Genomic DNA, 12,379 nt, shown 5'->3' with positions numbered 1-12,379 from the left:
AATCTAGCAAAATTGGAAGTTATCAAAAATTAAATGGAATGTATAAAGATCCATATCTAGGCATTAGTGAGCTGAAATGGACTGCTATTGGCCATTTTGAATCAGACAATCATATGATCTACTATGCTGGGAATGACATACTGAAGAGGAATGGTGTCACATTCATCATTGAAAGGAACATTTCAAGATGTATCCTGAAGTACAATGCTGTCAGTGATAGGATAATATCCATATGCCCACAAGGAAGACCAGAAATATAACTATTATTCAAATTTACGCACCAACCACTAATGCCAATTTGAAGGAACTGAAGATATTTACCAACTTCTGCAGTCTTAAATTGATCAAACACGCAATCAAGACGCATTGATAACTTCTGGTGATTGGAATGTGGAAGTTGGAAACAAAGGAGGAGGATCAGTAGTTGGAAAATATAGTCTTGGATAGAAACAACACTGGAGATCACATGATAGAGTTCTGCAAGGCTAATGACTTATTCATTGCATATGCCTTTTTTCAACAACATAAACGGCAAGTATATACCCAGACCTCGCCAGATGAAATACACAGGAATCAAATCGACTACATCTGTGGAAAAAGACAATGGAGAAGCTCAATATCATCAGTCAGAACAACGCCAGAGGCCAACTGCAGAACAATCCATCAATTGCTCATATGCAAGTCAAGCTAAGCTGAAGAAAATTAAAACAAGTCCACAAGAGCCAAAGTACAACCTTGAGTATATCCCACCTGAATTTAGAGACCATCTCAAGGATAGATTTGATGCACTGAACACTAATGACCGAAGACCAGACGAGCTGTGGGATAACATCAAGGACATCATATATGAATGTCATATATCATATATGAAGAAAGCAAAAGGTTATTAAAAAGACAGGAAGGAAAGAAAAGCATGACCAAATGGATGTCAGAAGAGACGCTGAAACTTGCTCTCAAACGTAGAGTAGCTAAAGCGAACAGAAGAAATGATCACACAAAAGAAATGAACAGAAGATTTCAAAGGGCAGCTTGAGAAGACAAGTGAAGTATTATAATGAAATGTCAAAAGACCTGGAGTTACAACACCACAAGGGAAGAACATGTTTGGCATTTCTCAAGCTAAAAGAAGTGAAGAAAAAATTCAAATCTCAAGCTGCAATATTGAAGGATTCTATGGGCAAAATATTGAATGATGCAGGAAACATGAAAAGAGGGAAGGAATACACAGTCACTATACCAAAAAGAACTGCTCGATGCACTATCATTTTAGGAGGTAGCCTATGATCAAGAACTGATGGTACTGAAGAAAGAAGTCCAAGCTGCACTGAAGGCACTGGTGAAAAACAAAGCTCCATGAATTGATGGAATACCAATTGAGATGTGTCAACAAATAGATGCAAAGCTGGAAGTGCTCACTCATCTATGCCAAGAAATGTGGAAGACAGAAAACTGGCTAACCATATTTGAAAGATCCATATTTGTGCCCATTCCAAAGAGAGGTGATCCAACAAAGTGGTAATTATCGAACAATACTCTTAATATTATACACAAGTAAAATTTTGCTGAAGATCATTCAAAAACGGTTGCAGCAGTATCTCAACAGGGAACTGCCAGAAATTCAAGCCAGATTCAGAAGAGGACACAGAATGAGGGATATCATTGCTAATATTAAATGGACCTTGGCTGAAAGCAGAGAATACCAGAAAGATGTTTACCCATGTTTTTTTGACTATGCAAAGGCATTCGACTGTACAGATCATAACAAATCATGGATCATAACAAATTATGGATAACATTGCAAACAATGGGAATTCCGTAACACTTCATTGTGGTCATATGGAACCTATACATAGACCAAGAAGCAGTCATTGGAACAGAACAAGGGGACACTACTTGGTTCAAAATCAGAAAAGGTGTGCCTCAGGGTTGTATCCTTTTACCATACTATTCAATGTGTACACTGTGCAAATAATATGAGACGCTGGACTATATGAAGAAGAGGAGTGTGGCAGGATTGGAGGAAGACTCATTAATAACCTGAGATATGCTGATGACACAACCTTGCTTGCTGAAAGCGAAGAGGACTTGAAGCACTTACTGATGAAGATCAAAGACTACAGCCTTCAGTATAGACTATACCTCAACATAAAGAAAACAAAAATCCTCACAATAAGCAACATCATGATAAACGGAGAAAAGAATGACGTTGTCAAGGATTTCATTTTTCTTGGATCTACAATCAACTCCCATGGAAGCAGCAGTCAAGAAATCAAATGACATATCGCTTTGGGCAAATGTGCTGCAAAAGACCTCCTGGAAGTAGTCAAAAGCAAAGACGTCTGTTTGAGGACTAAGGTGCTTCATTCAAGCCATGTATTTTCAATCACCCCATATGCATGTGAAAGCTGGACAATGAACAAGGAAGCCGAAAAAGAACGGATGCCTTTGAATATAGTGTTGGCGAAAAATACTGAATATACCATGGACTGCCAGAAGAATAAACAGATCTGTCTCGGAAGATGTACAGCCAGAATGCTCCTTAGAAGCAAAGATGGCAAGACTTCATCTTAGGTACTTTGGACATGTTATCGGGAGGGATCAGTCCCTGGAGAAGGGCATCATGGTTGGTAAAGTAAAACCAAAAAAAAAAACAAACCCTGTGCCGTCGAGTCGATTCCAACTCACTGCAACCCTACAGGACAGAGTAGAACTGCCCCATAGAGTTTCCAGGGAGCGCCTGCCAGATTCGAACTGCCGACCCTTTGGTTAGCAGCCGTAGCACTTAAGCACTGTGCCACCAGGGTAAAGTAAAGGGTCAGTGATAGAGGAAGACACTCAAGGAGATGGACTGAAACAGTGGCTGCAACAACAACTTCAAACATAACAACAAGTGTGAGAATGGAACACAACCAGACAGTGTTTCATTCTGTCATACAAACGGTCGCTATCAGCAGGAACAGACTCGATGGCACCTAATAACAATAAAAGGATTCTGAAAAGGAGTCATTCCATAGGGTAAAACCTCCAGACTATTCTCTTGGTAGCCTGGAAGCAATGCACAGCAAACAGCGACAGAAATGTGTATGACCTATAAAAAGCTGGTGATATGTACCTGACGGAAGGTGTGCAGTTTAACAAGTTTTGTTATTGAACAAGGTAGCTGGTCATCATTACCTAATTTGAATACAGAATTACCTCACCTTCCTAGAAACTCCCCTCTGCTCATTGTCAATGACTTGGAAGACCTCCTGATAAATCATGAGAGCAGCCAATAGCTCATTTTTTCACCCTAATCCCTAAAAACAGACATTCGAGCAGCACAGGAAGTCTATTTATAGCCATGAGACTCAATCCTTGAAACTGGTCAAAGACATGGTGGAAGAAAGATAACAGAAAAAGCAGGTTAAAAATGGCTTTGGTCCTTTATTATCTGCTCTTACAGAAACTCCCTTGGCAAGTGGTCAAAACACATTGTAAAAACCTCAAAACTAAAAAAAGGACTCAACTCCATGCTAACCCAACCATTAATTTTTTGTGTATTTTCTTGCAGTCTTTTTTCCTATGCATTTAAAAAAGTTAGCAATGACTAGCTAAGAGATCTTGGGCAAGTTACCTAACACCTCTGTGGACCAGGCTCCTCTAAAGTAGGGTTAAGGGCACCTACCTCATAACGAACTACATGGCTTACTATATGTAAAGTGCTTAGGACAGCGCCTGGCACATAGTAAGCACTTGGTGTCAGCTATAATTATTACCAGAGTACACGCACAATTTTATTTGTAGCACGTTATGCATTACTGCCTTATAGACTTCATAGCTACCATTTTTATTGGTATTCTGATATTCTGTGAAGTACATAGATACCATAGTTTTTCTGTCCCTTCATATGTTTCTCAAAATTAAAAATACAGGAATAAAAAGAATACCCTGATCAGTGTATCTTTTTTTTTTTTCTGTTAACTTATTGAGAGAGTTAATGATCCCCAGATAGAACCCTGCAGGGTTTCAACATAGGTAGGAAAGACAAGAAACAGAGGGCTCCCAAAATATCAGTGTGGGCCATGATGGCATTATTTACTTAAGTATATGGATCAAGACACATTTCTCTGATTGAAAGAAATACTAAACTCTTTGTAGACTAAGACTAAAGGAAATGCCCAGGAGCAATACTTTTAAAATTCTCTGAGAACTAGAATAATCAAGCATTTCTAAACATGTAAGTCTACCCCTCCTGCAATTGTCTGCTTAATCAACTTCTTACAAAACTTGATCATATCTCAAAAAGCCACAGATGTTAATATTCTACTATCAGGTTAGGTATCTCACCTCTTGCCCAAATGTAAATGCCACTGATGTATTTATTTGATCTGCCAAAAAACAGTACCTCCTGGCAAACATGGGGTCCTTTATTCCTCTGGCAAGAAACTTTAAGGGTAGAAAAAGAAATGAAATGGTGTGCTTCACCATCCCTTGCCAGAACAAAAGAAAACAACAGAGAGACTTCAGCATGACAGACATCAAAGAACATCCAATCCGCTCTACATCCCACAAACAGATTCACCCACCCCTTGCTAGAAGATAGAAGAGTTCCTCACAAGGGAGCAGAGTAGCTACCATTAGTCTTGTAGGTAAGCCCAAAGGACACCAAACAGCACCAATAACGGCGCCAAACAACAACCAACACCAACAAACATTTCTGAATCCTGTATTTAACAACAAATGCTTGGTAAACATGAAAAGTTCCACGTTGGTGAGCTGCATGTTGCAATTCACTGAGCGTGAAGAAACATCCTAGGACACGGCCTGCTGCTGAGCGCCCTGCATACAGGACACCCTTTCTCTATGATAACAACAGGCCTTTTCAGACCAGGCTTTTTGGAGGCCTTAATTGTCCTACCTAGAGGTTAGACATGCCCTTTTCAATAAATTAAAAAAAAAAAAAAAGTATTTAAAAAGTGAAGTGTGTGGTTGCCACCCCTATAGAAATATTTTCCTGAGAATTCTTACAGATGCCTTCCCTCTGCTCCACACAGGCGCCAGCATTCAGGAAAAGACACTTAATTACAGCTGCCTTTTTTCTCTCCACAGGCACATTCCTAAATGTGTCCCCCAGGGAAACCCTGGAGACCAAAGCCCTTGATTTTTCTCTGACAGATATCTGCAGCCTTCTCCCCGCAGGCAAGGAATTTCTCTCTCTTTTTTTTTTTTTTTTTTCCAGTGGCTAAGCCTGGCTCCTTTGCCAAAGGCATCGTTAGCGACCGAGCTGTGGAAGGTAAGCTGCTGGCAGTGCTAAGAAAGGGCACTGGCAAGAAAGCCATATCCAGAACTGGAAAGCTGAAAGCCACAGAGTTTTTGTCTCACGCTTGGGACATCCCTAGTCCTTATTCCGCTGGGCTAAATGAAAAATTCAACAGTCCTCTGTGTCCACTCAAACTACCGCTTGCCCTGTGCCTACAGGATGCACACCCCCCTCTCACTCGCACAAAGAGACATTTATTGAGCCCCTGTGTTGGGTCCCACCACTTGTCTGTTGGGTTACACAACAAAGAACAAGACAGGCATGATCCCTGCGCCAAGGGAAAAGAAGGTGAAAGTCAGGTTTGATCTTCCCCTGAGCCAGCTGGGGCCTGAGATCTGGTGCAGGACACCTTCTGGGGCACAGGACCCCTTGGCCAATTTTACTCTGGGATAAACAATTCTTTGGCAGATGACTGATAAGGACTTGGGTGTTCATTTTGTTGGAATTCATAAACCCTGAGGTTCAGGATTTATAACAGACTCAGAACTGTAGGGCCACCCAGGAGTTGCTCTCAGATGAAGATAAGGCCAAAATGACCTCCTATCACTCCCTCCATCTAGGGCTGGTGCTTCTTAATCCTTCCGGAGCTAGTCAGAATTAGCTGTTCCTCCAAAGTACAGGGTGGGAAGCACGATTTTCCATGACATATGACAATTACGATTATAATATTTTAATTTTATGTCTAAGATCATAGTTAAGGGGACAAGGGTGATGTCAGCAAATGTATGTTAGAGTTGATGGCATTTTAATAAGCACGTGTATTCCTTTTAATATAATTATAACATTTTTTAGTTAATAACCACAATTAAAATCACATATCAGATACTATTTATATAAAAAAAAAAAACCTTCCTCTAGTAGTAGAGAAATACAATAGGAATGAAACCAAGGCCATGAAGTACTTTATGTACAAGCTATCAGACGGAAATCTAATTTGCTCTGTAAACTTTTCGCCTAACGCACAATAAAAAGAAAATAATAAAAGAAAAACAACAGAAGTCTTTGTAACCAAAAGGAAGTTTAAGCAAAATGAAAAAGGCATACTAAGACTTTTGTCTACACTCACCTTCCCTAATGGGAAAAATACTGAAATGGTTCACCTGCTTGTCTCAGAGTTTTAGTTTTCATTTATGGGTTTATCTTTCTTAATGTTATACATTATTTTTTCCTTTTTTAAGACCTATGTTCCTTAAAGCATTGACTTCAACAGCTGTGTTAGAACACATCCATACAATTACAACAGCTACTGTATTATACTACATCAATACACAGGGTCTCAGTGAGTTGGAACCAACTTGACAGCACCTAACAACAACAACCCTATTACAAAACAAAGTCTGGACCTGTACTAAGACTATAAATACCTGGGGACACCCATATACAATCCTGGTTTCAATGGTACTTCCTACTAGTTCACACCAACAGAAGACTCAATTCACAGGTGTCACAGCCCAGTTTTGTCTTTGTAACGGTGACCTCACTCTAGTGTCATAGTGACAATGGGAAAAGAAAGCAGCTGCCACTTCCTGGTTCACTTTCAACACCAAGCTCTCCTGATTTTATTGGTTCATTTTCATCACTTCCTCTCACTCACCCTCTCCCACATCCAATCCATGACAAGTCAGGTCAATTCAACATCACAAATATTTCTGAAATATATCCATCTCCCCAGTTATCACCCTAGACCAAGCCGTGATCTTCAGTTGCCTTGTTGTTGATGTTGTTGTTGGAAGTCACTGGGTCGATTCCAAGTCATAGTGACTCCTTGTGACAGAGTAGAACTGCTCCACAGGGTTTTCTTGGCTGTAATCTTTACAGAAGCAGATCACCAGGTCTTTCTCCCACAGAAAGGCTGGGTGGGTTTGAACTGCCTGCCTTTCAGTTAGCAGCTGAGTGCTTAACCACTGCACCACGAGATTCCTGCAATTAACCTCCTATTTGGTCTGTCTGATCCTAGGCTTGGCCTCCTTCAAATCTATTCTCCACCCAACAACCACAGTGATCTTTGACAAACAAACTTGATCACACCACTCCTTGGCTTGTAACACTCAATGACTTCCCACTGTTCTGAAATAAAGCCCAGCCTTCCTCTCCAGCCTCATCCTACACAATCACTCCAGCTTCCTAGGCACTGTTCCCCTCCAACCCACCCCACTCCTCCACTCTTCACTAGGAAATTCCTCTTCATTCTTCTGGTCTCTTCCTCAAAGAGACTGTCTGCAACCTCCTTCTTTAAATCATGTCCTTCCTGCTTGTTTTTCTTATAATACCCTGTTCTCTTCCTCTACAGTACTTATCACAATACATGATTATTTATTTGTGTTCATTTGTTTAATGCCTCTCCCTCCTACAAGGCTCTGAGTTTCCTGAGAGCAGGAATCATACCTGTTTTGCTTATCACTGTTTACACTGAATACCTAGTGCCTGGCACATACTAGGTGTTAAAAAATATTTACTAAAACAATGAATGAACACCAGAGACAAGAAGGAAAAAAAAAAGGCAGTTAGACCTTTCCCCATACTAACCGAATGTCTTACAAATGCAATAACCAAATAATACCGTGGAAAAACATCTGGGAGCATCTTTCGCACCACCCAGGCCATGACTTTGACTTTCTTAGTCATTTCCTTCCATTGCTATAAGCAGGTTAGGGTTGCTTATCCCAGAATCTACAGAGAACTGTCCTGGGCATTGAGCTATCAGTTTCCTATACTAGGGTGGGAGGGAGCTATGACCTGGTGAGAGGTGTGACTGGTTTCCAGGTAGGCCAAATGTTATCTTTGAGGCGAATTCCAAGAAAACAAAAACTTAACGGAAACATGGCTCTTATCTGTTACAAAACCTTAAACATGCTTAGGAAGCGGAAAGGTATACGCACAGACACCAGCTACTTATAGTTTGTGAATTATAGATCTCTGTGGTTATCTAAGCCGTTTCTCTGCATCCAACTCTCCCAGAAAAACATGTCTAGCCTTTATTTCATTTTAATAACCCAAATTTCCTTTGGCAACTTATTTCGGCATCTCACTACATCACACTTCAAGATAGCCAACCTTGACGATATCCAAATCCTTTCGTATCAGGCGAATTTCCTCTTGCAACTTCAATAAATATAAGAAAATGACCCTCCATAACTCACACTATCTCTTCATATCTGGAAGACTGTTACAATATTAAGTCTCCATTCAAATATTTGTTTTAATCTGTCTTTCACAACTATTTCCCCACACCTCCTTGCTCTACGTGAACTATATATAAGACTAGAGAGCTAAGCAGAGAATTCTATATGTTGGTCACTTGATTCTGCCCCCCAGATTCGTGTCTGCTTTGTGACCATGGTACTTATTATGCTGACTCCCATTTAACCAAAGCCCAGGTCTTTGTAACAGATGTAGAAATGCAGAATCAATCCATTCTTGTTTTTTCTAACTACGGACCTATCTGTGTATTAACTAAACGTTTCCTCTATACAGATGGCGGCTTCTGTTTGATGTTTTAAAGGTGTGTGTCATCATACTAAATTTAAGGTCTGCAAATTCTGAGTCATGATAGAAAGCATAATCTCCTGCCTCCAAATAAATGTGACAGGCAGAGGCTTATCAAGAGAGCAAAGAGAAACATTAACATAGTAAGCTCTTGAGTTTCGGCTTCTGGAATCATGACAAATCTCAGTCTCTTACAGCAACTCTTCTTTGCTAGTGATTAAGACACACACACACACACGCAAACACACACACACACACCAGTTCAAGAATTGAGCTTTTGTCTCTGACTTTTAATGTCTGCGGAGGAGTCAAACCATTAATAGCTAGTTCAAATGACTTTTCTAGCCCAACCAGTTTCTTTCAGTTAAACTTCCGCCTCTCTAGTGCTACTCCAAGTCAAAGTGTGCATATTTCATTCTCTAAATCTCAGCTATCTCAGGCACCCAGGTGATATAATGGGGCATCAGAAAGGCTTCGTTTAACTGGGGTGTCCCAGAACCTTGGCAGGTCCCAGGAAGTGAAGAATGGAAGCTTGCAATTCCACCTAGTGGTAAAGAAACAAAGAAGTCCTTTGCAGTTATTAAAAACCATCAACTAAGCACCATCTCCCTGATAGTCATACAGTAACTTCAGCGGTAATCAGCTCATAAAATAAGAGTAGCCATCAAAGATTACACTGAAGAGGATGAGAAAAGTGAAGGTGCAGAGACTGAACTCTTCCTGAAAAAGGGAGCTTACAAAGGTTTTCATTCCTCACAAACCAGTTACAGAATCTTTTGAATCTATACACTGGTCCCTTTAATCCAGGAAGCCAGAAACGTCTTACAAACATCAATTAGGGCTGGCAACAAGCTTCCTTTATAAATAGGAAAACTCGGGTGTTTAAGAGACCAAGCAGCCTGAAGCCCAACAATTAGTCAGGACCAAAGCTGGCACCAGACCCAGGAATCTGGAATCCCCATCTCTGGCCGGGAGATGAGATTCATCTTTCAAGGGGATAAAATGTTCACAGAAGAAACAGATAGCTGTGATGAAAGTTAATATCCACACATCCTGGGGCAGGACAAGATAAAGGATGGTCAACAGCACCCAGATGAAGTTGAAAAGGATGCCAACTTATCATTCCAAACGTCATTTAATCAGATGGAAAATTAGCATTGCTTCAGCCCCTCTTGAACGATGACACTGCTCACTTTGTGGCTTGTAATTTGATGCCAAGAGATACCCCATCCATCTTCACATCAAGGCTCTCTACTTTTTATCTGCTTTGAGTTCAGAAGTCTTTTCATCTTTGGCCAGATAAATGAATCAGGTATTGCATTTGCAAACATGCATGCTCAAACTGGACTCACCCTATAGAACAGGGAGCCTGGTAACTTCAAATCCTCTAGCTTTTCCTATCTCCCTTACAAGGGAAAGTTAAAATATTAGGTGTATACAAGACACACAAACTGAATCAGTGTACTTCATAAACTGTAGAATTTAGGTGGTGACCTGATTGGCTTGTATATTTAAGGTCCAAGAAAGTGTCCCAACTAAAATCAGCAAGGCCAGCTTTTGGTATACCAAAAAAAAAGAAGAAGAAGAAAAAAACCAAACCCAGTGCCTTTGAGTAGATTCCAACTCATAATGACCCTATAGGACAGAGTAGAACTAACCCATAGAGTCTCCAAGGAGTGGCTGGTGGTTTCCAACTGCTGACCTTTTGGTCAGCAGCCAAACTCTTAACCACTGCGCCACCAGGGTTCCTTTGGTATACTAACTAGATGAGAATAATTATTGAGTGTTCCATTGGGTTAAGCATTGCCCTTTCCAAGCACCTGTGAAAGAGAACAAATAAATTGGTAACACACTGGAGTGAACTGGGTTTTGACCAGCTTTCTGTGTGGGAAACAGATACCCTGACACAGAACCCTTGATGGGGGAGATACAGATGAGCAGCCATCCATTAGGATTAAGATCACAGAGGGGAGCTTGACAAACTCCAAAGAGAAACAATGCCGGCTTCCCAGTTCCACTTGGCCAAGGGGTGACCCTGGCTCCAGCCATCACTGGGAAATTTTTAGTAATATGAGGCCCAGGGTAAACAGGGTTAATATTTTTCAGCCTAAAAGGAAAGACTAAACTCTTCTAGCATTCTCCCTGGGCCTCAGGCATTACCGCGCCGGGTGGGCAGTGGGTTAGCTCTCACTGGGCAGCCTGCATTCCCCGTGTCCCACCCCCACCCATCCGTACTGTAATGCCTCTACTCTGCCCCAGGGCGTCAGTGAGTCTCAATTCTCCAGTTAATCCCCACCGCCCTGGCCCATCCCTTAACTCCGAGTGCCCAGGCCAGTGAAATACCCAGGAGACTTTCTACATAAATTAATAATCGTATCACATATCCACACGACCCACATAAGGAGGAATTCGCCTGACCTACATACATTTTCGATTCATCAAAAAGTCATTAAGAGCTTACTATGAATGTGCCAGGGGCTGAGCAGCCTCCTGCAGATTTAAAATTCCCCCAGGTGCCGCCCCTACTTTCAAGGAGCTCAAATACAGGGAAAGCTAGGGCGCACAGCCGAAGAAGTGAAGCCGGGTGAGAGTAGGAGTATTGGTAGAGAGGGTCCCTCTCGAAGAGCTTCTCTTCGTCCGTGCCCTTGAAACACGCACCGTGACTGTCGCGCTCACTCTAAAAGGGTCTCAGCGTCGAGGCCGCATGTTTCTCCTCCCTCCCACCCCGTGTCCCACTGCCCCAGGGGCCCGCGCCTTCCTCCGCTGCCTCTCCCCTCCCCCGGCCCGCACTCACTGGGTCTTCCTGCGGCCCTGGTCCCGGTGCAGCTCCCGCAGGTCCACCTCGGCGCGGCCCAGGAACTTGTCGAGGCCGAGCAGCGCGCGGTGCAGCACGGTGAGCTGCAGGGTGGAGGCGGCCGCGGGGGCCGCCCCGGAGGACAGCAGCGGCGGCAGCTCGAAGGTGGCTTCCTCCCGCCACACGGGCGCGCCCAGGGTGCGCTCGGACACCGAGGTGGCGTACTTCTCCTTGCCCACCTGGATCACCGCGTACGCGTCGCTCGTGCCCCCGGGGCCCTTGGACCGCAGGCCCCGTGCCTGCAATACCGTCACCTGCACGTGGGTTGGGGACCACAAGGACCCCGCGCCCCGGTCCGCCGAGGCCGCCAGGGACATGGTGACGGCGGCACAGTCCGCTCGGACGTGAGACGATCACCGCGACCCGCCGCCTCAACGGCCCGCCCTGCCGCCCCGGCAACTTTAAGGCTTCCGGCCACGCCCCCGCCAGGGCCCTCCTCTCCCGGCCACGCCCCCGCCAGGGCCCTCCTCCCCGGCCACGCCCCCGCCAGGGCCCTCCTCCCCGGCCACGCCCCCGCCAGGGCCCTCCTCCCCGGCCACGCCCCCGCCACGGCCCTCCTCTCCCGGCCACGCCCCCGCCTGGGCCCTCCACTCCCGGCCACGCCCCCGCCAGGGCCTTCTTCCCCAGCCACGCCCCCGCCAGGGCCCTCCTCTCCCGGCCACGCCCCCGCCAGGGCCCTCCTCCCCGGCCACGCCCCCGCCCCTTCCCGCCCCACCTGCCCGCGCCCCAGCCCCGCCTCC

General features: G+C 43.9%; 1 protein-coding gene across 2 annotated transcripts in view; it reads right to left on the bottom strand.

The window, feature by feature from the left end:
• Positions 1-12,029, bottom strand: part of RAB11FIP1 (RAB11 family interacting protein 1) — a 35,318-nt gene extending 23,289 nt beyond the window's left edge. For both annotated transcript variants that reach the window (XM_049865937.1, XM_049865938.1), the window contains exon 1: positions 11,580-12,029. In XM_049865937.1, the coding sequence (XP_049721894.1) occupies positions 11,580-11,956 (377 nt within the window). In that variant the 5' untranslated portion in view covers positions 11,957-12,029. The remainder of the gene's footprint in view (positions 1-11,579) is intronic.
• Between the last annotated feature and the right edge of the window lie 350 nt (positions 12,030-12,379).

The sequence above is a fragment of the Elephas maximus genome, chromosome 22 (assembly GCF_024166365.1).
Source record: "Elephas maximus indicus isolate mEleMax1 chromosome 22, mEleMax1 primary haplotype, whole genome shotgun sequence".
Lineage (NCBI taxonomy): Eukaryota > Metazoa > Chordata > Mammalia > Proboscidea > Elephantidae > Elephas > Elephas maximus.
This window is presented reverse-complemented; position numbering and strand designations above follow the sequence as displayed.